The 27154-nt window shown below is 44.4% G+C and overlaps 1 protein-coding gene across 11 annotated transcripts in view; it reads left to right on the top strand.

Moving 5' to 3' along the window:
• Positions 1–27154, top strand: part of TLR5 (toll like receptor 5) — a 566717-nt gene that overhangs the window by 29810 nt on the left and 509753 nt on the right. For 6 of the 11 annotated variants that reach the window (XM_049868026.1, XM_049868023.1, XM_049868025.1 and 3 more), the window contains 2 exons: positions 5691–5788; positions 15447–20559. The exons of 1 other annotated variant lie outside the window; for it this stretch is intronic. In XM_049868026.1, the coding sequence (XP_049723983.1) occupies positions 15451–18030 (2580 nt within the window). In that variant the 5' untranslated portion in view covers positions 5691–5788; positions 15447–15450 and the 3' untranslated portion in view covers positions 18031–20559. Of the gene's footprint in view, positions 1–5690; positions 5789–6796; positions 7103–15446; positions 20560–25188; positions 26938–27154 lie in introns of those variants that run through there. 4 more of the 11 variants (XM_049868028.1, XM_049868027.1, XM_049868024.1 and 1 more) reach the window with 3 other exon arrangements.

The following is a 27154-nucleotide window of genomic DNA, read 5'->3' as shown; positions in this document are numbered from 1 at the left end:
CTGGTGGGTTTGAACTGCTGACTTTTCAGTTAGCAGCCAAATGTTTAACCACTGTGCCACCAGGGCTCCATGAATAATAACAGTAATTATAAAGAAGAAAAGAACTATTAAATAGCTACCAAAAAAAAAAAAACCTTCTGATACCTAAGCTCTACGCAAGACCAACAAATCAGACTGTCCTGGATGGGATCCAGGCGTCAATATTTTTTTGAAGTCCCCAGGTGATTCCAGTTTGTGGCCAAGTTCGAGAACCCTTGGTTTGCACCAGTGATTCTCAAATGTGAGTGTGAATAAAATTGACATAGTTGTTAAAAATAAAGCCCCGCCCTGAGGAGATCTGAATTTAATGGTCTGTGGAAGGCCTGGGCGTTCTTCTCCAGGCTGCCTAGGTAATACTAATTCGTAGCCAGGCTGAGAACCGATCTTGTTCAGTCGCTCACTGAAATGTGGGGCTGCAGAGGTGAAATGATTTGCCCATGTCACCAAGCTCTTTGGGGCCTGAGTCCCTACTGGCTGCCTTGGCTGAACCAAACCCGTCCTGTGGGTCATCCAGACTCTACCGTGGTCTATCTGCACCTCTCACGTGGAGATCAGAGACACAGGGTAGAATCGTGTGTAGAACCTGCTTCTTCTCTACTCTGAATTTCAACTGTAGGTCTTGGATTAGATACAGTCAGTTCTGCCCTGATGTCTGTTTTGTTCCCACGTGATTGGTGCATTAGGGAACAATACTGATACATATCAGGGGAAAACACTGACATACTAAAAACCGCTAGTTGCCGTTGAGTCGGTTCTGATGCGTGCAGACGCCATGCGTGTCAGAATAGAACTGTGTGTCATAGGGTTTTTGATGGCTGATTTTTCAGAAGCACATTGCCAGGCCTTTCTTCCAAGGCACCTCTGGGTGGACATGCACCTCCAACCTTTCAGTTAGCAGCTGAACGGGTTAACCATTTGTACCACCCAGGAATTCCATTGATATAATAAGGGGACATGAATTTCGCATTTGCTCGCATGCAATTTCCTATATGGAAACACAGAAGACTGCGCCCAGCTAAACCAAGCCACATAAGTGTACACAGATTGCACCTCAAACATCTACCAGCTACCTCCTTTCTCCATGTGTGTTCTGAGCCATACCCATCCGCATCTGGGATTAGAACCTTCCACCCAGGGATTTCAGATAACCCTCCTTCCACCACTTCACGATAACTCACGGGCTGCACCTTCCAACACCCACTGCCACAAGCAAACTTCAGATCTTTCTCAGGGTGAAATGTGCCATATTTGTTATAATATTTATGTATTCCTTAACCACTTCCCATGGCGAAAACATTTTTTATGTGCATTTGATGAAGGTTTTGAGTGTTGTGCCTCCAATCCCATTTTTCGTACAAGCCCTGCGATTTTTATCCTGTGATTTTGTGTGGCGCCGTGATTTTTAGGAAGACATGCATACGCCACTGTCTTAGTTACCTAGTGCTACCGTAACAGGAATACCACAAGAACAGAAATTTATTTTCTTACAGTTCAGGAGGCTAGAAGTCCAAATTCAGGGTGTGGCCCTAAGGAGAGGTCCTTCCTTATCTACTTCAGCTCTTGTGGTGGTGGTAGGTTCCATTGAGTCGGTTCCCACTCATAGTGGCCCTGTGTACAACAGAACGAAACACTGTCTGGTCCTGTGCCATCCACACAATCGTTACTATGTTTGAGCCCATTGTTGCAGCCACTGTGTCAATCCATCTCTTTGCGGGTCTTGCTCTTTTTCCCTGACCTACTACTTCACCAAGCAGCCACCTCCATCTCCAGGGACTGATCCCTCCTAATAACATGTCCAAAGTATGTGGGATGTAGTCTCACCATCCTGGCTTCCAAGGAACAGACTGGCTGTACTTCTTCCAAGATAAACTTGTTCATTCTGTTGGCAGTCCAGGGTATATTCAATATTCTTTACCAGCAGCATAATTCGAAGGCATCAATTCTTCTTCTGTCTTCCTTATTTGTTGTGTAGCATTCACATGCAGATGAGGCAATTGAAAATATCCTGGCTTGGGTCAGGAGCATCTTAGTCCTTGGAGTGACATCTTTGCTTTTCAACATTTTACAGAGATCTTTAGCAGCAGATTTACTCAATGCAATACATTGTTTGATTTCTTGACTGCTGCTTTCATGGGCTTTGATTGTGGATCCAAGTAAAATGAAATCCTTAAAAATGTCAATCTCTCTGTTTATCATGATGTTGCTTATTGGTTCAGTTCTGAGAATTTTCGTTTTCTTTATGTTGAAGTGTAATCCATACTGAAGGGTGTGGTCTTTGATCTTGGATCAGTAAGTGCTTCAAGTCAGCTTCTAGTGGCTGCCAGCAACCCTTGTAGATGCATGTGTCTCCATCGTCCGTCTTCCTTTTCTCCTTATATGGGCCTTTGAGTCCATTCTGCTCTTTATAACTCTGAAGGCATTAGGTTTAGAACCCACCCAACTCGGGTAATACCCAATTAACATAAAGAAAACCCTGTTTCCAAATAGGATCATATTTACAGATATACCAAAACCAAAATCAAACCTGTTGCCACCAAGTCAATTCTGACTCTTGGCGGCCCCATGTGTTTCAGAATGAAACTGCTCCGTAGGGTTTTCATGAAACCCTGGTGGTGTAGTGGCTAAGTGCTACGGCTGCTAACCAAAGGGTCAGCAGTACAAATCCGCCAGGCGCTCCTTGGAAGCTCTATGGGGCAGTTCTACTCTGTCCTGTAGGGTCACTATGAGTCAGAATTGACTTGACAGCAATGGGGTTTTTTTTTGATAGGGTTTTCATGGCTGTGACCTTTTGGAAACACATTGCCAGGCCTTTCTCCCAAGGCTCCTCTGGGTGGGTTCAAACTGCCAACCCTTTGGTTAGTAGCCAAGCACTTAGCCAGATACTTCACCCAGGGACTCCATTTACAGGTAGAAGGGCCAGGATTTACAGGTGGAAGGGCCAGTATATTTTGTTGTTGTTGTTAGGTGCCGTCAAGTCAGTTCCGACTCATAACGACCCTATGTACAACAGAACAAAACATTGCCTGGTCCTGCACCATCCTTACAATTGTTGTTATGTGTGAGCCCATACATATTTTCTAAAAAACCCATTGCCGTCAAGTCAATTCTGACTCATAGAGACCCTATAGGCAGGGTAGAACTGCCCCCTAGAGTTTCCAAAGACTGCCTGGTGGATTTGAACAGCTGACATTTTGGTTTGAAGCCATAGCTCTTAAGCACTATGCCACCAGGGTTTCCACACATATTGCAGGGAGACAGAATTCAATCCATAATTGTCACCTTATAGCAGGTCTAACCATACAAATAATTGTACATGTTGTTCTCTATTATCCTTTTAATAATGATTTAGGAGCACACTGCCCACTCTTAGCTATAGTCACTCCCTTGTCTCCCTCTGCCCACTGCTGCTGCAAAGAACTCCACTCCTGACACCAGCTGGGTTGGTGTACTGCTCGTGATAGAGTCTGAAGCTGCTTTCTGTACCTTTATGTGCAGAGACCAGAACCTCCGGAGAAACTGGTGGCCCTCAGCTCCACAGGCTTCTTCTGGGCCCTGCTCAACACATTCACCACTTTTGCTCCCTCCCACCTTCCACCCATGTAGGGCTCAGGGTTTCGGTTGCTTGGTTTTCTCTCTTGGATCCCCGTTTTGTCCATGTCCGTCTGATCCCTCTCTGCTGTCTCGCTGCCTGGATCCCATACTCGGACTCTTGTCTTTCTGGGGTTGACTGGGCCTAGAACAGCTTCACTGCTGGTCTTGCCTCTATATTAGATTTGCCGACACCAGGACTCACCTATATTTACTCCAACACATTTAGGCTTCGGGCTCCTGTGGACCATCCTCCCAGCTTCTGTCCTCACAAGCTGCCCCTCCAGGCTCCTGTCAGCTCACCTGGCTCCTCCCAACTCACCTGTCCTGGCATTTGACCCACAGATGTCTGCTTCAGAGATAAAAAAAAAATTTAGTGATATCAGTCTTCCTATATTTCATAAGAAGATAGGTCTGCATAGTGTCTTTGTAGCACAGCAAATACAACATAAAATCAAATAATTTTCTTTAAAATCTCCCTGTTCAGCTGGCTTTATCTGCCTTCTTGTTTAATTTTGGCTTCCCTATTATGAGCTTGTGGGGGCAGTGGTACTTCAGTGGTAGAATTCTCGCCTTCCATGTGGGAGACCCAGGTTTGATTCCCGGCCAGTGCACCTTGTGCACAGCCACCACCTGTCCGTCTGCAGAGGCTTGTGTGTTGCTGTGATGCTGAACAGGGTTCAGTGGAGCTTCAAGACTAAGATGGACTAGGAAGAAAGGCCTGGCCAGTGAAAACCCTATGGGATCACAGAGGTCCAATTTCACTGTGCTTAGACTCACCATAGGTTGGGGGCTAACTTGACAATATAACAAGTCATGGGCTTGATGATACAGTATCTTGGAATGTACGTTGTTTCAGGGCTCTTTTTCGCTTATTATCACCACAAATTCAAGGTCAAGACTACCTAGCTTAGTGTATACATTTGGCGGCCAACACTGAGAAGTCAAGGAGCCCTGGTGGCTCAGTGGTTAAACACTCAGCTGCTAACCAAAAGGTCAGCAGTTCAAATCCACAAGCTGCTCCATGGGAGAAAGATGTGGCAGTCTGCTTCCGTAAAGATTACAGCCTTGTCAAGGTCATAGAAGCTCCATAGACTCATCCAAACTCCCTGAGGGACTGAATTACTGGGCTGAGGGCTGTGGGGACCATGGTCTCGGGGAACATCTAGCTCAACCGGCATAACATAGTTTATAAAGAAAATGTTCTACATTCTACTTTGGTGACTAGCATCTGGGGTCTTAAAAGCCTGTGAGCGGCCATCTAGAATACTCCACTGGTCTCACCCATATGGGAGCAAGAATGAAGAAAACCAAAGTTGCAAGGGAAAGGTTAGTCCAAAGGACTAATGGACCACATCTACCACAGCCTCCACCAGGCTGAGTCCAGTACAACGAGATGGTGCCTGGCTACCACCACTGACTGCTCTGACAGGGATCACAATAGAGGGTCCTGGACAGAGCTGGAGAAAAATGTAGAAAAAAATTCTAACTCAAAAAGAAAGACCAGACTTGCTGGCCTGACACAGACTGAAGAAACCCCTAGAGTATGGCCCCTGGACCATACTTAGTAATGAAGTCACTCCTGAGGTTTACCCTCCAGCCAAAATTGAACATGCCCATAAAACAAAACAAGACTAAAGGGGCTCACCAGCCCAGGGGCAAGGACCAGAAGGCAGGAAAGGACAGGAAAGCCGGTAATAGGGAACTCAAGTTTGAGAAGGGATAGTGTTGACCTGTCGTGATGCTATTAACCAATGTTATAGAACAATGTGTATATTGACTGTTTAATGAGAAACTAGTTTTTTCTATAAACCTTCATCTAAAGTACAATAAAAAATTTAAAAAATAAATGGGAAAAATTAATGTTTTATTTAAAAAAAAAAAAAAGATTACTGCCTTGAAACCCTATGGGGCAGTTCTACTCTGTCCTATAGGGTTGTGATGAGTTGGAATCACTCCACGGCAGTGGGTTTGGATTACTGAAAATTCCATTAAAAGACAGAATTAAAACGTGAAAATTTAACTCTGTTATTCTGAACTTTTCTCACTCCGTGTTTCTGCAGGGACTTTTCTGTCTGGTTTCATAAGATGAGAATCCAGTCCATTCTGGTGTTTGGATAAAACTCCAGCTGCAAAACCGTCAGGAGCCACCTGGGACCAAGTTAGTTCTTTCCTGCAAATATTGGTGATTCAATAACAGAACGTGTTTATCTCGCAGTCACTTAAAATCCTCAGGGAGGAAAGCAAAGTTTCTGCTCTCTTTTAGAACAGAGGTTGGCAAGCTAAGGTACTTGGCTGGCAAAGTCTAAAATATTTACTACCTAGACCTCTACAGAGACAGTTTGCCAACCCCTTTTTTAGAACATAAAACATGGTGGTTGTTGAATGTAATCTAGGGCTTCTCAGCCTGAAATTGGATGGAAAATTAGGTTTGTGATGCACGTGTACATTTTTGGAGGACAAGGATTCGAAGCCATCATCAGGTCCTCACAGAGCTCCATGACATAAAAATGTTTAAGAACTACTACCATGTGTCTAAGGAGCCTTGGTGGTGCAACAGTAAATTGCTCTGCTGCAAACTGAAAGATCAGTGGTTCGAACCCACCCAGCAGTTCAGTAAGAGAAAGACCTGGCCATCTGCTCCTGTAAAGATTACAGCCGAGGAAACCCTGTGGGGCAGTTCTCCTCTGTCGCATGTGGCCACTATAAGTCAGAATGGACTTAACAGCACATAACAACAACTACAACAATGTTCTCTACCTCCAAGTATTGTAAACTGAGGCAGATGAGGCATCTCAAGAATGAGGAATGAGGCCGATGCTCTTATGTGCCTTGTAGGTTTAGAGTCCACTTCCCACGATAATATGTAGAAAAGGTTACATCAAACAATAATAATGTGATTTTTCTTTGACCGTTTATTTTCACTTCAGCTCATTTATTTTTCTTCCTTGGGTCACGACCTGGGTTTTCCCCATTCTCAGTAGAATCTCACCCTGAGTATCACCCAGTAAGGGCTCACGCTTTCTACCCCATCCCTGTCTGTGCTTGCCAGAACTGTGCCAGCTTCTAGAATCATCACCCTGTGGCTTGAACGCCAGGAAACTCAGAGCTTGAGCTAGGGCCCATTGCAGTAATTATCTCTCATCTACATCTGTCTCTATCTCCACAGGAGCCAGTCTGTCCCTCCCGTTTTATCAATAGTGATTTACACTTGAAATTATCAGACACATTTGAAAACACGTTGTTAACCGCCTTCAAGCTGATGATGACCCTGGCAACCTTATATACAACAGAATGAAGCACTACCTGGTCCTGTGTCATCCTCCCAATCTGCAGCATGTTTGAACCCATCTTTGCAGCTATTGTTCCAATCCATCTCACCAAGGGCCTCCCTCACCCTTGCTGGCCCTCTGCTTCACCAAACATGATGTCCTTCTCCAGCGACTGGTCCCTCTTTATGACATCTCCAAACCAAGTGAGTCAGGCAGTGCTCTGTTGTACTCCACAGGGTTTTCAGTGGCTAATTTTTTGAAGCAGATCCTCAGGCCTTTTTTCCTAGTCTGTATTAGTCTGGAAGCTCCACTGAAACCTGTCCAGTAGGAGTGACTCTGCTAGTATTTGAAATACTGGTGGCATAGCTTCCAGCAACACAGCAACATGCAAGGTACTACAGTAGGACAGACTGACAGGTGGACAGCATGCAACATGTAAAGTATAAATACTTAATTGAAGACAATGGTGTTTCAGAGCAGAACCTGTGGCACCTGAGAGGGCCTGTGCAAGGTAAGAGGGACAATGTTTGTCTTCGGAGGCTTCTCCTGGAGTGTAATGGCTGCATCTCCCCTGACTGGTTTCCATTTTCTTTCTGATAATTTTCCTATCTGTCTGTCGAGGTCAGTTTGAGCTTCTATGGCCTTTTTCAAAATGCTAGCCTCTCCACCAGTTTGTGTCATCTAGAAATACAAGGTGTTAAGTTCCGAGGTACTTCCAAGTTCAAAAGAAATTCACAGAGAAAGTGGCTACTTTGTTTTCATTATTCAATCCCATCTTCCACAAAAGAAACAATCACGAACTTTGCAGACGGAAAGAATAAATACGATTCTAAGATTTCCCAGGCTGAGTCATCAGGGGAACGAACCAGAAGCTCTACAGGTGTAAGTCACAGCGCCATCTGACCCTGCCCCCCTTTTTAAAATAAATGTTTGAAATGACCCTTTCCTGTTTTGAAATGAAATTCATAGATATGATATAACCTCATATATGCAGCCCTGGTGACAGTGGCTAAGAGCTCGGCGGCTAACCAGAAGGTTGGCGGTTAAACGCCACCAGCTGTTCCTCGGGAAACAGACGTGCCAGTCTGAGTCTGTAAAGGTTGACAGCCTCAGGAACCCCGTAGGGCACTTCTACTCTGTTCTACAGGGTCACCGTGAGTTGGAATCAGCTAGAAGGCAATGGGTTTTGGGGAGTACCTAGCGCAGTTTTGGAGCCCTGGTGGTACAGTGGTTAGGGGCTTGGCTGCTAACCAAAAGGTCAGCAGTTCGAATCCACCAGGAGCTCCTTGGAAACCCTATGGGGCAGTTCTACCCTGTCCTATAGGGTTGCTGTGAGTCGGAATCGACTCGATGGCAACGGGTTTTTGGGTTTATCTACATGTGTAACTTTAAAGAAATCAATACAACGCCCTAACCGTAGTATAAAAAGAAAAATAAAAAGGAAAGTGATTTACGGTGAATTAATAAGTGTTTCAATAGGTGAATGCTAGGGTACAAATACACTAGAAGACGAAACGAGTTAGCCAGACACTACTTATAGGAATGAGTTTGAATTGAAGAGAAGCAAAACAATATCCAACCGACAATTTTTAAACGTCTTCATTAAACTTGGCACATTGAAATGAGGGCCAAATAAATTTGCTTACACAGACACGCAGACAATGGCTGAAGATGACATAGAAGAGACAGGGAAGAGCCAGGTCACGTAAACCCATGCAGGACAGAGTAGAACTGCCCCATGGGGTTTCCAAGGCTGCAAATCTTTATGGAAACAGATTGCCACATCTTTCTTCCGTAGTGCTGCTGATAGTTTCAAACTGCCGATCTTTCATTTAGCAGCTAAGGACCTTAACCACTGGGCTACCAGAGCTCCCAGTTTTTCCCAATGATTATTAAATCTCTGGGTTTGGTACTTTTGGTCAATCCAGCAGCTGATGCCTACTTTTTTAAAAAAGAAAATGTATTTTATTTATTTTTGTTGTTGAGAGTATACGCAGCAAAATAGACAAATTCATGTTTCTACATATATGATTCAGTGACACTGATTATGTTCTTTGAGTTACGCAACCGTTCTCATCCTCCTTTTCTAGTTGTTCCTCCCTCATTAACGTAAACTTACTAAGTTTCCTATCTAATCGTTCAAGTTGCTGTCATCAATTTGATCCCGTATAGATAGATCTTGAGACAGCGTAATGCCCAAGGCAGACATCCTTTACTAGTAAGCTCAACTATTGCTTGGTTTTAAGAAGACTTCAGGGAATATTTTTGGTTTAAGATTTAAAGATTATTTTAGGGCAATAGTTTCAGGAGTTCATCCAGCCTCTGCGGCTCCAGAAAGACTGGATTCCATGAGACTTGGAAATTCTGTTTGGCATTTTCCCCCCTTTGAATAAGGATTTTTCTCTCCTCAAAATGTTCAGTAATAGTAGCTGGACATCATCCAGTTCTGGTTTCATGGTAAAGGAGGTAGTTGCTCATGGAGGCAACTAATCACACATTCCATGATCTCTTCCTATTCCTGACTCTCCTTCTTCCTCTCTTGCTGTAGGTGAATAAAGACCAACTGTTGTGCCTGGTGGCTGCTTGCAAGCTTTAAGACCTCAGGCAGTACACAACAAACTAGGAGGTAGAACAGAAGCACCAAACATGTTATTAGGAGAGGAGGCAGAGCCAACATGGCACTATAGACAAAAGTACCACACTGTCCCTCCAAAGCAAAAACTCGAAAAGCTAAGTAAAACAGGTACAAACTTCAATCCTGGAACCCTAAAGTACCAAATGAAGGAATAAAGAACTCAATCAAGCACAGAATGGAATAAGAAACTGACAGAGAACAGAGAATGAGGACAGCTATGGAGCAGAGGTCCCATACCAGCTAACGTGGCTATATTCGCCATCTTGTGCTACAGCCACCAAAGAACTCAGACAGGTGGTACAGGAAGGCAACTCCACAGAGCTCCCAGCAGGAGACAGGGCATCCCTCCACCAGGGATACATGTTTTCCCACCCCGTCCTTCTCCCCTCTACGCAGCCTCTGCTGCTTGCCAACGGGTCATGGTTGCTCAGCCAGAGAGACACTAGCTCACTGCTGCTGGGGTACACTAGTTGGCCCTTTCAGCACCATTTTTTTTGTTTGTTTGTTTTGGCTTGTATTTTTGTTTGTTTGGTTTTTGATATTGCTTTTTCGGCTGTTTTTTGGTTGCTTCTCTCTCTCCCCCTTGCTTCCTTTCCTTTGTCGCTATCAGCTAACCCCATATGCCATCACCTCCCCTTCTTGATGGGCTGTGATTTTTTGGTTTATTTGCCTCATTCTTCTGTGTGTGTGTGGCTTTGTTTTTTAATTTTTTGGCTTTTTTTTTTTGCTTCTCTCTCTCTCTCCCTTCCTTCCCTTCCTTTCTCCTATCCAGCTAGCCCTGCTTGCCATCCCCTTCCCTTCTTGACAGGCTATGAATTTTTGGTCTGTTTGCTTTGTTCTTTCTTTCTTGGTTTGTTTTTTGACATTACTTTTTTTTTTTTTTTTTGGCCTTTTTTATTGCTTCTTTCTCTCTCCCTTCTTTCTTCCTTTCTCCTGCCCACCTAGCCCAATGTGCCATCCCCTCCTGTTCTTGACAGGCTGTGATTTTTGGTTTGTTTGCTTTCTTCTCCCCTCCCCCACCACCTTTCTTCTTTTTTTCTGTTTCTACTATCTCTCTCCTTTCCTTTCTTTTCTCCTGCCCACCCAGCCCTGTGTACCGTCCTTGCCCCTTCTGGAGGGGTCATGCTACACAGCTCAGTTGAAGAGTCACTGCACGTGGCCTCCCCAGGTCTGCTCTGCCATCAACAACTGGCTCCCTCAACACCATTTTATTTATTGTTTGTTTGTTTGTTTTTCTTTCTCTTTGTTATTGTTTTTTCTCTCTCTCCCCCATCCTTCCTTTCCTTTCTCCCATCCACCCAGTGCCGTGCACCATCTTGAACTTCTTGGTGGGATGTGCTGTACTGCTTACTGGAAAGCCTTTGGCACACAGCCTCCTCGGGCCTGCCCACCCTCACAGGCTAGTTCCCTCAGTGCCATATTTTTTATGTTTATCTTCCCCCCTTCTTCTTTTCCTTCTCCCTCTCACCTAGGCCCTGTGCTGCCTCCACCCCGTCCTGGTAGGCCATGCCATGACACCCAGCCAGAGAGACATCACCTTGCCGCTGCTCTAATTCTGCCCTGCCCCCAATGGCCAGCACCCCCACCACATTTTTTTGTGTTGTTTTTATTTTTTAATTACTTTTTTAAATTTGTTTGATTGTTGGTTTCTTGTCTTTCTTTCCCCTCTTTCCTTTCCTTTCTCTCACCCACTTAGCCCCATGCACCACCCACACTGCTTCTCAACAGGCTGAGCCACACCGCTTGGCTAGAGAGCCACTAGCAAAGACCTCACTGGGCCTGCCCTGCTCCTACCCACCGAATCCTACCAAGCAGCCATTTTATATACTTTTTTCTTTTACCTCATTTTTTTTTCTTGCCTTTTTTTCTCTCTCGTTTCTCTTCTTTCACCCATCCACTTAGCTCTGCACATCACGTCCTCTCCTTTACTTCCTGCCTATCTGCACCATGGGCCAAGTGCCATGCCCCCAAATGGCGGCACTGATGCAGTCCCTAAGGCCCCGCCTTGCACTGTCCCCCAGCCCTGCCCAGTTTGTGCCACAAACTAGCCATCCCAGCCCCTCCACACCCTCTGGGCTTGCCTTGCTGCACCATAGGTCAGTGACTGGCCCTGCCCACCTGGACAAGGTGGTGAGAAGTATTGTGCCCACAGATGAGCAAGCAACAAAACAAACCCAGCCTGTCTGCCAAAACATAACCAAATAAAACAAAAAAGCAGGACAAAACAATCAAATCTACAATCAGTAAATGTAGAAAATCATTCCTGAATGTCCCAGAGACAGCAGACAATATCAAAACATATTAAAAACAGGAGCGGAGGGCTCCAGCAACCAAAATGAAACACCAGATGGTAAGGCGCTAGAGAATTCAGAACTCTAACAGTCTGGGTTCTCCAACAGATGAAGGAAAATGCAGACAAAAAGAAAGAAAAAAAATAGACAAAATCATGGAAAATACAAAGTCATGGAAAAGACAGACAAAACAATGGAATAAACCAGGAAAATAATTCAGGGACAAAATGTCAAAATAAATAAGCAACTAGAAATCATACAAAAACAGCAGTTAGAAATCCAAAAAATAAGCAAGATTTCAGAAATGGACAATGCAATAGAAGATTTTGGGAGCCAATTTGAAACAATGGAAGACAGGATCAGCAAAATTGAAGACAAATCATTGGATATCACTTTGAAGAAAAATCAGAGAAAAGAATGAGGAAAATGAAGAAACCCTGAGAACAATGTGGGATATATCAAAAGCAAAACTTTACATGTGATCAGAGTTCCAGAACACGGGGAGAAAATGGAAAACACAAAAAGGGTCATTTAAGATTTGCTGACAGACAACTTTCCTGATATCATGAAAGATGAAAAGCTGACTATCCAAGAAGCTCAATGAACCCCATATAGGATAGACCCCAAAAGAAAAACACCAAGACATATCATAATCATACTTGCTAAAACCAAAGACAAAGAAAGAATTCTGAGAGCAGCTCAAGAAAAATAAACACATTATTAGACCGTTTAACTGGGATGTCCCATGAAACCATGACCCTAAACCTCCTAACCAAGGAACCAAACCCCATGAAGTGTTAGGTTGTACATAAGCAGCCTCAGGAGCTGTTTTTTTGTTGTTTTGTTTTGTTTTTTGGTTATTGTTGTAAATATATCTATCACACAGCTTTTGCCAATTCAACTTTTTACAGGCATAAACTTACTGACAATTACATTAACAGGCTGTGCAACCGTACCCTTAATCAATGTGATTTTTCCATCACTGTAAACTGAAACCCAGTACTCCATAAGCAATACCCTCTCCCCCCATAACCACTAAGAAACTTACTATATACATTGTCTTTTTACATAAGTGAGGTCATACAATATTTGGCCTTTTGTGATTGACTTATTTCACTCAGCATGATGTCTTCAAGTTCCATCCATATTGTAACATGTATCAAGACTTCACTTCTCTTACTGGCTGAGTAGTATTCCATTGTACGTTTGTACCATGTTTTGTTTGTCCATTCATCTGTTGATGGGCATTTAGGTTGTTTCCACCTTTTGGCTATTGTGAATAGTGCTGCAACGAACATTGGTGTACAAGTATCTGAGTTTCTGTTTTCAAGTCTTTTGGGTATATACCTAGGAGTGGAATTTCTGGGTCATATGGTAATTCTATTTTTAGTTGTTTTTGAAGAACCTCCACACTGTTTTCCACAATGGTTGTATTATTTTGTATTCCCACCAGCAATGGATAGGGTTCCAATTTCTGTATATCCTACCAGCATTTGTTATCTTCTGTGTTTTGGTTTTTGTTTGGTAGATTTTATCTTAGCCATTCCAGTGGGAGTGAAATGGTATCTCATTTTGGTTTTGATTTCATCTCTCTGGTGGCTAATGTCATTGAGCATCTTTTTATGTGTTTGGTGGCCATTTGAATGTTCTCTTTGACAAAATGTCCATTTAAGCCCTTTGCCCATTTTATGATTGGGTTATTTGTCTTTTTGTTGTTACATTGTCGAAGTTTTATATGTATTTTGGTTCTTAGATTTTTATTGCATATATGGTTTCCAAAGATATTCTCCCAGTTGGTAGCTTGTGTTTTCACAACACCTATTTATTATTTGCAGTATTCTGTGTGCCACAGCCTCAAACGTTCTGTGGAAACCCCACCACACATCAGCCCCAACACAAAGCGAAACCTCTTCAGAGCTGGTGGTTTGACCAGGGCCAAGACTCAACTCTAGTGCCACGTATGCTCAGAATTTATTCTATTCTGATGTTGAAACTGTTGCCAGTTAGGGCGCTTCTTCATGGGATTAATGCTCTTTAGAAACCAATTCTTCTGTCTATGTCTTGCTTCTTTTTTCCTACTCCTCTTGTGCTCTGAGCCATGCAGCTCTTCCCTTACCCTCCAATAGAAGCCTTCTAAAAGAGTAGATATGGAGCAAGATGAAGACATCGTAGGCACCAAAGATGGTGATGCTATGCAAATGTTAGATCCTGAGCTCTCTGAGGATGGGGCCCCTGGGCTCCTCAAAGCACCTAGAACAATACTTAGACCTGAAGTCAGACACATTAATTGAGCACATTTTGCTGCTGCACATGTCAAGCAAACACTCACCCGGGCAGCCAGTGAACTTCCCCACTGGACTTAAACGAGTAGACTGGTTTTTGCTTCTTGTTGTCCATTCTCACGTTTACACCCTGTCGTCTGACACAGTTGCCAGCCACGCAGTAGGTGCTCAACACATTTTTATTGTTGTTAGCTGCTGTCGAGTCACCTCCGGCTCATGACAGCCCCACGTACAACAGAGCAAAACGTTGCCTGCCCAGTCAGGCTCTTGGTGTGGCCGTTGTGTCGTGCCTTCCAACCTAGGCGTCTCACCTCCCTGCACTGTATCAGGCAATGTTACATTTCGGTCCAGAGGAGTTTCGTTGGCTGATTTTTGGAAGTAGATCCCCAGGCTCTCCTTGCTGGCCTGTCTTAGTCTGGAAGCTCCACTGAAACCCGCCCACGATGGTGACCCTGCTGGTATTTGAAATACCGGTGGCATGGCTTTCAGCATCACAGCAACACGCAAGCTACCAGAGTACAACGAACTGACAGACAGATGGACATTTGTATTAAGCTGATAAATCAATTCTTTGTGGAGATGACATAAAATATCCAATTTGTGCCTGATGAGATGGACTGTGTATGGAGTAAGGGTGGGTGAACTGAGCTGGACTAGTACTTCAGGCAAGTTAGAAGGAAAAAAATCAGTGGAGTCATCAGGAAGCATACCGAGCCTTCTGCGGGCTGGGCTGGGTCCCCTGGCTATGGCGAAGCAAAAAAGTGTCTCTTCCTGCTGTTTTCTCCAAGTTCCCTTGCAAATCTTGAATGAATAAATGAAAGAACTAATGAATAAACAAACATAGTTTATTATAAAGATTAAATGAGATCATCTTTTTGAAGTACCTAGAATAGTCCCTAAACCAAAACCGAACCCTTTGCCGTCAGGTCAGTCCTGACTCCTGGCGACCCCACGTACGGACGGAGCTGCTCCGTTGGGTTTCTCGGCCGTAATCCTTATGGAATTAGATCACCAGGCCTTTCTTCTGCAGCACTACTGGATGCATTCAAACTGCCAACCCTTTGCTTAGCCAAGGGGCGCAAACCATTTGTGTCACCTAGGGACCTTAGAACAATGCGTAGTCTGTAGAAAATGCAATGTAAGTGTTTGACAGAAAGAAAGCGAGAACAGCTTCGTCTACACCAGGCAATACCTACCAACAGCCACATTCATGGGGTCAGGGGGACAAAGGGGCCTGCGGGAACAGACACATCATAGAGGAAGCCCCCAAGTTCTAAGGGCCCATATGCAATGCCTTGACCTCCGATGCCTCTGTTTTCGTTCTCCTTCTTTTCCACAGGATCATGGGAGACCAGCTTGAACTACTCTTTGGAGTGGTGCTCATGGCCATTCCTGCGTTTGGAATTTCTTCCTGCTCCTTTGATCGTGGGATAGCCTTATACCGTTTCTGCAACCTCACCACGGTTCCCCAGGTCCCCAATAGCACTGAGAGACTCCTGCTGAGCTTCAACTATATCAGGACAGTCACTTCCATGTCGTTCCCCTTCCTGGAGCAGCTGCTACTGCTAGAACTTGGGAGCCAGTTTACACCCTTGACTGTTGACAAAGAGGCCTTCAGAAACCTGCCCTATCTTCGCATCTTGGATCTGGGCTATAATCAGATAGACTTCTTGCATCCAGACGCATTTCAGGGACTGCCCCATCTATTTGAACTTAGATTGTTTTACTGTGGTCTTTCAGATGCTGTAGTCAAAGATGGTTATTTCAGAAATTTAGAGTCTTTAACTCGCCTGGACCTGTCCAAAAATCAGATTGGTAGCCTTCACCTTCATCCTTCTTTCCAGGAGTTGAATTCCTTGAAGTCCATAGACTTTTCCTTCAACCAAGTATCCATTGTATGCGAGAATGAGCTCAAGCCCCTCCAAGGGAAAATGCTCTCCTTCTTTAGCCTTGCAACTAATAGCCTGTACAGTAGAGTCTCAGTGGACTGGGGAAAGTGCAGGAACCCATTCAGAAACATGACCCTAGAAACCCTAGATGTTTCTGATAATGGCTGGACAGCGGCCATCATAGGAAACTTTAGCAAAGCCATCAGTGGAAGCCAGATTTTTTCCTTGGTTCTTGCCCACCACATTATGGGTTCTGGGTTTGGCTTCCATAACATCAAAGACCCTGACCAGAACACATTTGCCGGCCTGGCCAGGAGCTCAGTGATACACCTAGACCTTTCACATGGATATATCTTCTCCTTGAACTTCCGGCTTTTTGAGACCCTCAAGGAGTTGAAGGTTCTGAACCTTGCCCACAACAAGATTAACAAGATTGTAGAGGGAGCCTTTTATGGACTCGACAGCCTCCAAGTTCTCAATCTGTCATATAACCTTCTGGGGGAACTTTATAATTATAATTTCAATGGACTACCAAAGGTAAGCTATGTTGACCTGAAACAGAACCACATTGGGATCATTCAGGACCAAACCTTCAGATTCCTGGAAGATTTAAATACCTTAGATCTCCAGGATAACGCTCTTAAAACAATTAATTTTATTCCAAGCATACCTAGTATCTTCTTGGGTGGCAATAAACTCGTAACTCTGCCAAACATAAAACTAACAGCCAACCTCATCCAATTATCTGAGAACAGACTGGAAAACCTGGCTGATCTCTACTTTCTTCTCCAAGTGCCTCATCTTCAGTTTCTCATTTTAAACCAAAATCGCCTTTCCTCTTGTAGCCAAAGATATACCCCTGCACAGAATCTCAGCTTAGAAAGACTTTTCCTTGGAGAAAATATGCTGCAACTTGCCTGGGAAAACGGGTTCTGCTGGGACGTTTTTAAGGGGCTGTCTCACCTCCAAATACTGCATTTGAATGGTAACTACCTTAATTTCCTTCCACCAGGAGTATTTAGTGATCTGACTGCATTAAGGGGACTTGATCTCAGTTTCAACAGGCTGACGGTTCTTTCTCCTGGTGATTTACCTGTTAATTTAAAGATCCTGGATGTGTCCCGGAACCAGCTCCTGTCTCCTGATCCTAATTTATTTGCATCACTTAGTGCTGTGGACATAACCCACAACAGTTTTGTCTGTGAGTGTGAACTTAGCACTTTTATCAGTTGGCTCAATCAAACGAATGTCACCCTATTTGGGTCCCCTGAAGACATGTCCTGCAAGTTCCCTGAGGTGGTCTCTGGGGTCCCCCTCTACTCTGTTTCCATGGAGGAGTGTGATGAAGAGGCAGCCTTACAGTCCCTAAAGTTTTCTCTTTTCATCTTTTTCACTGTGATGTTGATACTCTTTCTCATGACTGTCCTCATAGTCACGAAGTTCCGGGGGTTTTGTTTTCTCTGTTATAAGAGAGCCCAGAGACTGGTGTTCAAAGACCACCACAAGGGCCTGGAAGCTGACACAACATACAGGTATGATGCTTACTTGTGCTTCAGTAGCAAAGACTTTGAATGGGTGCAGAGCGCTTTGCTCAAGAGCCTGGACGTTCAGTACAGTGACCAAAACAGATTCAGCCTGTGCTTTGAAGAAAGGGACTTTGTGCCGGGGGAAAACCACCTTGTCAACATCCAAGATGCCATCTGGAGCAGCCGAAAGGTTGTTTGCCTCGTGAGCAGACATTTCCTCCAAGATGGGTGGTGCCTTGAAGCCTTCACTTATGCCCAAGGCAGGTGCTTATCTGACCTCAACAGCGTCCTCATCATGGTGGTGGTCGGGTCTCTGTCCCAGTACCAGCTGATGAAACACCAGCCCATCAGAGGATTCATACAGAAGCAGCAGTACTTGAGGTGGCCTGAGGATCTTCAGGATGTTGACTGGTTTCTTGATAAACTCTCTCAACAAATACTCAAGAAAGAAAAGGAAAAGAAGAGAGCCAATAGCATCGTATTGCAAACTGTAACAACCATCTCCTAGTCAAACGGGCAGCTTTCAACGTATCTCAAGCCACAAATAGTTCATTTTGTATTTGCACTAAGTCACCATTTTGGGGCTCTTTTTCCTACCAGGAAAACAACATAAATCTCTTGATTTTCATATCAACACAATGCTTTGTCTCACTGACCTCCAAATGGAAAATAATAGATCTAACATGCAACTGCCCTGAGGAAGTCTACTAAGGATTCAGAAGTCCCGCTTTTCACTGATCCCCTTTCAGACCTAACAATGCTGTTCTCTTCTGTCGTATCAACTACGGGATGTCTCCTCGTCATGGAAAGGCACCTTGGGAGACGTTACAGATGGCTGACATACTTCTCCAGCATTCGAGTCAAGAACGGGCTGACCAGTGAGTCTGAGCCTTCTGTGTTCTGCAGAACAATACAACAAAGAAACCAGACAGAAGGAGAGGCATGTTTCCTGCCTTGGCCTTGGGATCCTCTGCGTAAGAACAGTGCCATCACTGGGTGCAGGAGAAGATCAATCTCAGGGATAAGAGGTAGTCCCAAAGAAACTGAGATGAGAATTATTGTCATTAACTGCCATCAAGAAGCTGGATGTAGTGACGACCCCACGCGCAACAAAATGAAATGCTCCCGGGTCTTGCGCCATCCCACGATCGGCTGTGGATCAGACAGTGTTCCTTTGTAATCCATAGGGTTTTCACTGGCTGATTTTCAGGACATCTCCAGGCCTTTCTTCCTGGTTCATCTAAGTCTAAAAGCTGCACTGATACCTGTCCAGCATCACGGCAACACACACATCTCCACTGACAGACGGGTGGTAACTGTGCATAAAGGTGCATTGGCCAGAAATCGAACCTGAGTCTTCCACACGGAAGGCGAGAATTCTACCACCAATGCCTTCAATGGGATGAGAATAGCTAGACGTGTTGTGGTGGTACCATATTCCCTGTTTCTACTGTCCGCTCCTGAGATCAGAGCAGAGCTTGCTCCCCACCTCCATGGGCCATGAACAGTGTTTTGTGTGCCACCTTTGTTTCAGCCTGGCATTCCAGACCTTTCGAGAATTTATACCAACCTACCAGTCCAGCTTTATTTCCTACCACGCTTCATTTTATCAACCACTGAGACTTTTATGGAAAGAGCATGGACTTTGGATACAGATTCTAGTTTGAGTTCTGATTTTGTTGCTTGTCAGCTGGGTGACGTCAAGCAAGCTACGTAATGCCCTCGCTGTACTTCAGTTTTCTCATCTGCGGGGATGCTGATGTCTAGCTCATAGAATTACTGTGAAAATTAAATGGGTCAACGATCTTTCCCTTGAAGTCTCCCTAAAGGCCATGAATATGCACACATATTTAGGAACCTTTTGGAAGTGGTTACAACTCTTTTGAAGTTAAGCATGTGGAATGGCTCCTTTGAAGGCAGCGTGGACTGGTCAATAACTCATGGCTTTGTCAACATGCAGACTGGATTCAAATCCTGGTTCCATCATGTACCAGCCGTGTGACCTTAGGCAAGTTACTTAACCTTCCCGAGCCCTTTTCTGCATCTATCAAATGGGAGGATTCCATTTTTAACCTTATTTCAGGTTTGTGGAGAGGATAAATGAAATAGATATGTTGTGGTTGTTAGATACAACCATTGAACTTGCTCTGAACATGGTGCTCCTGTGTGTACAGTAGACCAAAATGTTGCCTGGTCCTGTACCATCTTCATGATCATTGGCATGTTCAAGTCCAGCCTGACCAATTCTGTTCTGATTCATGGGGTTTTCATTGGCTTTTTTTTTTTTTTTAAGTAGCTCACCAAGCCATTCTTCCTAATCTGTCTTTGGCAGCTCCGCTGAAACCTGTCCACCAGGGGGGACATTACTGGTATCTGAAATACTAGTGGCATAGTTTCCAGGATCATAGCACCATGCAAGCCACCACAGTACAACACACTGACAGACGGGTAGTGGAGATAGATATATACACATATACATATACATGCATACACAAAACTAACATAACACTACATATTACACGTCAGTACTGTGTCTGAGGCACAGAGTGAACTTAGTAAACATTATTTCCCCTCTTTCTTGGAAGAGCCACAGGAATTTCAGCTGGAAAATATATATTTTTAAATGTTTATTGAATGAATGGCCAGATGAATTCCTTGTAGTCTACTACATTGCCTTGTACATCATAAGCTCCCAATAAATATGTATTGACTGATTAATGTTCTATGTATGTATTTTTAATTTTAAACTGTCTTTGTAGTCAATAGTACTTCCTGAAAATAATTAAGAATAATGGAAACCTCCCCAGATCTACATTTCCAGCAGGGACTTGGAAATTTGTGGTCACAATGTGCCTCCCGCCCCACAGTGGGGGAGTCCTGGCTCCCTCCCTTGGGGCCTCTCAGCCTGGTGGAATAGGAGTACAGGACAGCTCTGGCTCTGAAATGAGAGCCGTTCCCAACTCTCAGGCAGAGAAAGGCCAGTCTGGGAACTATGGAACCAGTCTTGACCAGCTCTGCTGGGAAATAGTAGAAAAGTCACTTGGAATCTTAGGGTTCTCACCTATAAAATATGTGTGGGTGTGTGATTGTGTGTACATGTGAAATTAGTTTGAGAAAACTAATGAAAAAGTACTTTTGAGAAATAAAATGTTTCCATAAATGCACTTACTGAAGCCCTTACTGATGAAGATCAAAGAGTACAGCCTTCAGTGTGGATTGCACCTCAACATAAAGCAAAAATCCTCACAACTAGACCAATAAGCAAAATCATGATAAGTGGAGAAAAGATTGAAGTTTTCAAGGACTTCATTTTATTTGGATCCACAATCAACGCCCATGGAAGCAACAACCAAGAAATCAAAAGACGCATTGCATTGGGCAAACCTGCTGCAAAAGACCTCTTCAAAGTGTTGAAAAGCAAAGATGCCACTTTGAGGACTGACGTGTGCCTGACTCAGGCCATGGTGTCTTTCACTTGCCCTATATGCATGTGAGAGCTGGGCAATGAATATGGAAGACAGAAGAAGAATTGATGCCTTTGAATTATGGTGTTGGCAAAGAATATTGAATATACCATGGATTGCCAAAAGAACAAACAAATCTGGCTTGTAAGAAGTACAACCAGAGTGCTTCTTGGAAACGAGGATGACAAGGCTTTGTGTTACATGTTCTTTGAACGTGTTATCAGGAGGGACCAGCCACTGGAGAAGGACATCATGCTTGGTAGAGTAGGCAGTCAGCGAAAAAGAGGAAGACCTTCAATGAGATGGATTGACACAGTGGCTGCAACAATGGGCTCAAGCAGAACAATGACTGTGAGCATGGCGCAGGACCGGGCACTGTTTAATTCTGTTGTACATGGGGTCGCTATGAGTCAGAACTGACTTGATGGCACCTAACAACAACAACATAAATGCAAAGGGGACAGTGGTGGCTCAGTGGTAGAACTCTCCCCTTTTTTAAATCAGCCAATGAAAACCCTAAGGATGACAACGTTCCAATTCCCTTTTGCATGGGGTTGCCATGAGTTGGGGGTGACTTGATGGCAGCTAACAACAACAACAGAAATACAAAAGATTTTTTTAGCTTGCTCCCATATGATTGTTGTTGTCGTTACCAAAACCAAACCAAACTCAGGCCGTCGAGTTGATTCCGACTCATAGCGACCCTATAGGACAGAGTAGAACTGCCCCATAGAGTTTCCAAGGAGCACCTGGTGGATTTGAACTGCCGACCCTTGGGTTAGCAGCCGTAGCACTTAACCGCTACACCACCAGGGTTTCCTTGTTGTTGTGTTGTTGTTAGGTGCTGTCAAATCAGTTCCAGCTCATAGCGACCGTACAGGACAAAGTAGAACTGCCCCATAGGGTTTCCAATGAGCAGCTGGTGGATTCGAACTGCTGACCTTTTGGTTAACAGCCATAGCTTTTAACCACTGAGCCACCAGGGCTCCAATTAGAGCCAAGAACACCCTATGGAGCTCTGTTCTACCCTGAAGCACGTGGAGTCACCACGACTCCATCGACTCAACAGCAATGGGAAAATGTGTTATGTATGCGTACAGGATGACCTAGTCTATGAGCCCCCTAATGGCAGGGACTGTATCTTTTTCATCTTTGTATCCCAGGGACCAGTACAGTGCCTGACCCATAATACATGCTTAATAAATGCCTGGTGGCTGAATGAAGTGCACTGTCAAAGCCAGCCTCCCTAGCGTCAGTGCCTGTTTCTGTTAACTCTCATGGGAGAGGACGGGCAGGGCAGGGGACTGATACAGGCGCTGAGTGGTGAGCTGAGGAGGGGAGGCCACAGGCCCTAAGAAACCCACTGGACTTCATTTCCAACAACCGGCACAGCATGGAGCTCCTGGGTAACGGGACACTTGCAGCTTAGACTCCAAACCCGTTGTCATCCAGTCGATTCCGACTCATAGCGACCCTATAGGACAGAGCAGAACTGCCCCCTAGGGTTTCCAAGGCTGTAAATCTTTATGGGAGCAGACTGCCACATCTTTCTGGAGTGGCTGGTAGGTTTGAACCACCGACCTTTCGGCTAGCAGCCGAGCGCTTAACCACAAAAATTGGGCTGGAATGGAAAGATGGGGAAGAAAAATAAGGTGAAGAAGGTTCTCTTGACCCTTGTAGTAAGAAGTACTCTTAAAAAAAAAAAAAATGCAATGCTGCTAGTAACAGTTACAGCCACAGATGGAAAGGCCTGTAGAAAGGCGGCTCTGTCTCAGTTCAGCCTGTTCGCCACTCCTGCTGATCCACCATCGTTCCCCCAAACTGCATCTTCAGCCCTGGGCGCGGGGGCCCATGGGAGCGGTCAGCCTTGACCTAATGAAACCTCCTCATCAGACCCTCTTTTAAGAACATGACTCCTGACAAGAGGCATTTCCTGGTTCTGACTCCAGTGGGAGGGGGTTATGCTACACCAGGTCCCTGCCCCCTTGCTTTGGGTGACCATCCCCATGACTAATTTTTAAACCAGACCTGGGCTGTGTAAAATGCCAAGTGTATTTATAGGAACAACAAATTGGGACACAGATGACCCTCAATACTTGAATTGATTCCACAGCTTTTTCTAATCCTCTTACTTCAAAAACACAAACAGGAAATATTGCTAATGAAGCATTCAAAAACCACCTTTCATCGTTTTTATGGAGTCTGTGGGGGAGTCGTTCACAGCACACATGCCAGCGCCTGCTGAATTCAACTTGCCACTCTAGTGTCTTCCAGAACTTTTATTGCAAAGAGCCCAAACTTCCTCAAATTCTCGTCATTTATCTTCACTTCCATCACCAGGCCCAGCAGCTAAGATTCTTTTGGAGGCCATTTTCCAAAGTCACAATTTCCAAAGCACTTCACAAGCGCTTCCGTTTCCCAAAGCCCTTCACCAGAGTTGCTGCATATCTGACTAGAGGAAAGACCACCAGAGCCCAGGTGAGGCGGCGGTCTGTGTGGTCAGCTGAGATTCCCACTCGCTAAGCTGCTGGCTCCTGCGCTCCACATCACGGCAACTCAAAGTCGGGTCTCGGCGTATGCATAAACTCCACGCATCACTCAAAAATAGCAGGAAATACTACTATTAAATCTGAGAATGGCTAGAGCTTGCTGTATTTGAAATCGAAACTCTTCTGAAAAGCCTGGAATGTTGATTGAGGCTGCTGAAAACTTCAAAGAGAATCCCACTCAGAACCCCAGTTACAACCGACTTTAAGTATTCCTTGTCAACCACCTGGGTCTGCAGTGAATAACATTTTATATAGTCTTGATATAAGGTAAAGTAAATGTTTTAAATTTAAAATTCTGAAATAGGTGGGAGGGTAGGAGAATGTGGGGTACAAGTGGAATACAAATGGAGGGTCGTTACATGCTCATCTATCACAATATAAAATCCATATACACTGTCTAAGATGTAAAATCGAGAAATAGCACTCTGGATGTATATTTAGAAATAGGGAAGTTGCAGAAGAAAGAGCTAGACAAATTAATAATGATTGCCCCAGGGAGTTCTGCTCTATCTTCTCACTGGGAGCATCTTGAGAAGCTGGACAAACATTTTTTTTCTTTTCTTTTCATCTATTTAAAGACACTGGAGAACTACAAGGCAGTAAATAAGTTTGGAGCCAAGATTTAAGAAAATACGAATTCAAGAGCAATGACTACATTGAAATTAAGAACTTCTGTTTGCTAAAGTAGAACGCCAAACCAAACCTGTTGCTGTTGAGCCGATTCCAACTCATAGTGACCGTATAGGACGGAGTAGAACCGCCACATAGAGTTTCCACGGAGCTTCTGGTGGATTCAAACTGCCAATCTTTTGATTAACAGCCATAGCACTTAACCACTACACCACCAGGGTTTCCTTGGTAAAGTAGAGGGTCAGCAAAAACAAGGGACACCCTCAATGAGATGGATGAACACAACAGAGGCAACAATGAGCTCAGACATCTCAAAGATCAAAAACATGGTGCAGGGCTGGGCAACGTGGGCGGGAGCACCGAATGACAGTCCATTTTATCTGTATCGGTTATGACTCCTTTACTTCTCTGTAAGATACTCGTCTTCAATTAAAAAAAAAATTAAGGAAGCATGAAGATTTTTTTGTTAAAGGAATAGAAGACAAGTAATAGTAGACCAAGCCATGTAGAGCTAATATGACGCTGTCCCCGTCAAACAAATACCTTGTCTTTGTTAGGAATGGCACCTGGTCTGAATGGTTTCCTTGCTCTGCCCAACCAAAAGAAGAAACCAAGAGATTGTGCTGGGGGGCCTAGGGCAATGCAAAGCAAGGAAACAGAGCTGTAGCCTTTTGGTGTAAGTCTTTGATGCTACTTAATTTTTGATTATGCATTTCATTAATAATACTTTAATAAAGAGAAAAATAAACAATTAACATGTATATTCCTAAAACTTCTGCCCTTAGCAAAAGACAGAAAAATTCAACAGGATTTTTAAATTAAACAATCAACAAAGAAAAAAATGTTACTTCAATAGATTAAAATATATATATTCATATATATATATACAAAGTTTTGCTCAATTTTATTTTTCTTAAGATTAAAAAAATTTTTAATGTTTTATTGAGGAATTAAATATTTTATTTCTCCATTTCAACACTAACTTCCATTTAGACAGATGAAATTGAATGTTTTATTTTACAGAAAATCCCATGGAAAGAACTAGCTAAAGCCCCTTACGACTATAGGAGCAGCGCGGGAGTCTGACAAGGCGGCTTTATTCCTGAAACTCAGAGACCTGATCCAACAGGCTGGGAATCGTGTTTCTTTTCCCAGCTCAGGCCCTTCACCTCCGCAGGCCCCCGTGTTCCTGTCTCTTTGCCCGAAGGTCACCTCACCAAGAAGTCATAAAATCAATGACATCATGTCTCTTCAGACCCCTCCCTCCCATCCCCCCACCCCACCAGCCCTGCAGAAAGCAGGCACCTTGGCTGAGTGGAGGCTGGGTCATTTTTCTGCTGGGTTGAACTGGGTTTGTGCTCAGGTAGCCCTCAGGGTTAACACTTGAGGCCACATTCATGGTTTTTCCAGTGACCTTGGCCATTAATGAGCTCCCAGCTCTTTCTCCACCTGCAGCTGTGTTATGGGGCCTGTGACTTCCATGTCTCGCCAAGCCTGGAGAGATTTCCAAAAATAAATCACCTGTGGTTTCTGGGCAGTGGTCCTTGTTTTCACAAAAGAGCGCTTTTGGAGAGGGAACCAGGAATGAGCAACTGGTGCTCCTAAGATTCAGACGTAGGTGCCAGTCAAAGGAGGAAAAGCTGGTTTTAGGTCACTGGCCAATGAAGGAATGGCCTCTATCCTTGCTCAAGATGTAGCCTTAAAGAAGGCAGCAGTTCCCCAGCCATCCTCTCCCTGCCATGGGCTTAGAATGGGAAGATCCCTACTGTAGTCCTAGCTGTGTGTTGTTTAACCCCTTGGAGCTCCAGGTTTAGGCTTTTGGTTTCCCACCACCGCCACTAAGATTAAAAGGTTCTTAACCAGTTGCCAAGGATCCCTGGTGGCACAGTGGTTAAAGCACTTGGCTGCTAACCTAAAAGGTCGGTGGTTCAAACCCACCAGCCGCTCTGTGGGAAGAAGATGTGGCAGTCTGCTTCCATAAAGATTTACAGCCTTGGAAACTCTATGGGGAAGTTCTACTCTGTCCTATAGGGTCACTATGAATTGAAATCAACTCCACAGCAGTGGGTTTTGAGTAACCAGTTGCCAATGAATCTATTCCAACTCGTGGCAACCCCCTGTGTGTCAGAGTAGAACTGTGCACTATAGAGTTTTCAATGGCTGAGTTTTCAGAAGTAGGTCGCCAGGCCTTTCTTCGACGTGCCTCTGGGTGAACTTGAACCTCCAAACTTTCAGGTAACAGCCAAGCACATTAACCATTCGCACCACCCAGGGACTCCAGCGTAGTTCCTAGAACAAAATAAATGCACATTAACACCGGGAGATTGCATAGAAGTGAAGTTATTTTGTGTAATTTGACTGGCTAGATGTTCCTGGATTACTTGGGTGTGCCTTCAGGTCCTCTGCTCTGGATATTCCGTTCCTTGTCTCTCAGGTGCATCTGTCCTCTCTGGAGGTCAAGGCAAGGCCTCTGGAAACCTGAGAAGGAAATCCCTGAACCGTGGTTTTGTTTTGGTATACAATAAATGCAAAGATTTTAAGGGCACACTTCAATGTGTTTTGACAACTGTATGTTGTTGTTGGGTGCCATCGAATCGGTTCCAACTCACAGCGACCCTATGTTCTACAGAAAAAAACACTGCCCGGTCCTGCACCATGCTCACCATCATTGTTATGCTTGACTCCATGATGACTGGTTACTGGTTAACCAGACAGGAAAGGGGGTTCTGGGAAATGTTCCTGGTCTTTCTTCTCATGCAGAGGAGACCTGAGGAGGGGGCAGTGGTGATGCCAGCTGACCTCAGACAATCCAGCACTCTCTCTGAGAATTGCTCCAGCCCTGTGAGGGGAGTCTGCATCCTCTGAGTAGCATTTTTTTTTTTTTTTTTTTTGGTCTCTCCCATGACGCTGGGGCACAATGTGCGAGTGTCCCCACAGGGGTAGATATTACCTCAGAGGCATCACTCACGGAGGCCAGGACAACCAGGTG

Source organism: Elephas maximus, chromosome 24, assembly GCF_024166365.1.
Source record: "Elephas maximus indicus isolate mEleMax1 chromosome 24, mEleMax1 primary haplotype, whole genome shotgun sequence".
NCBI lineage: Eukaryota > Metazoa > Chordata > Mammalia > Proboscidea > Elephantidae > Elephas > Elephas maximus.
This window is presented reverse-complemented; position numbering and strand designations above follow the sequence as displayed.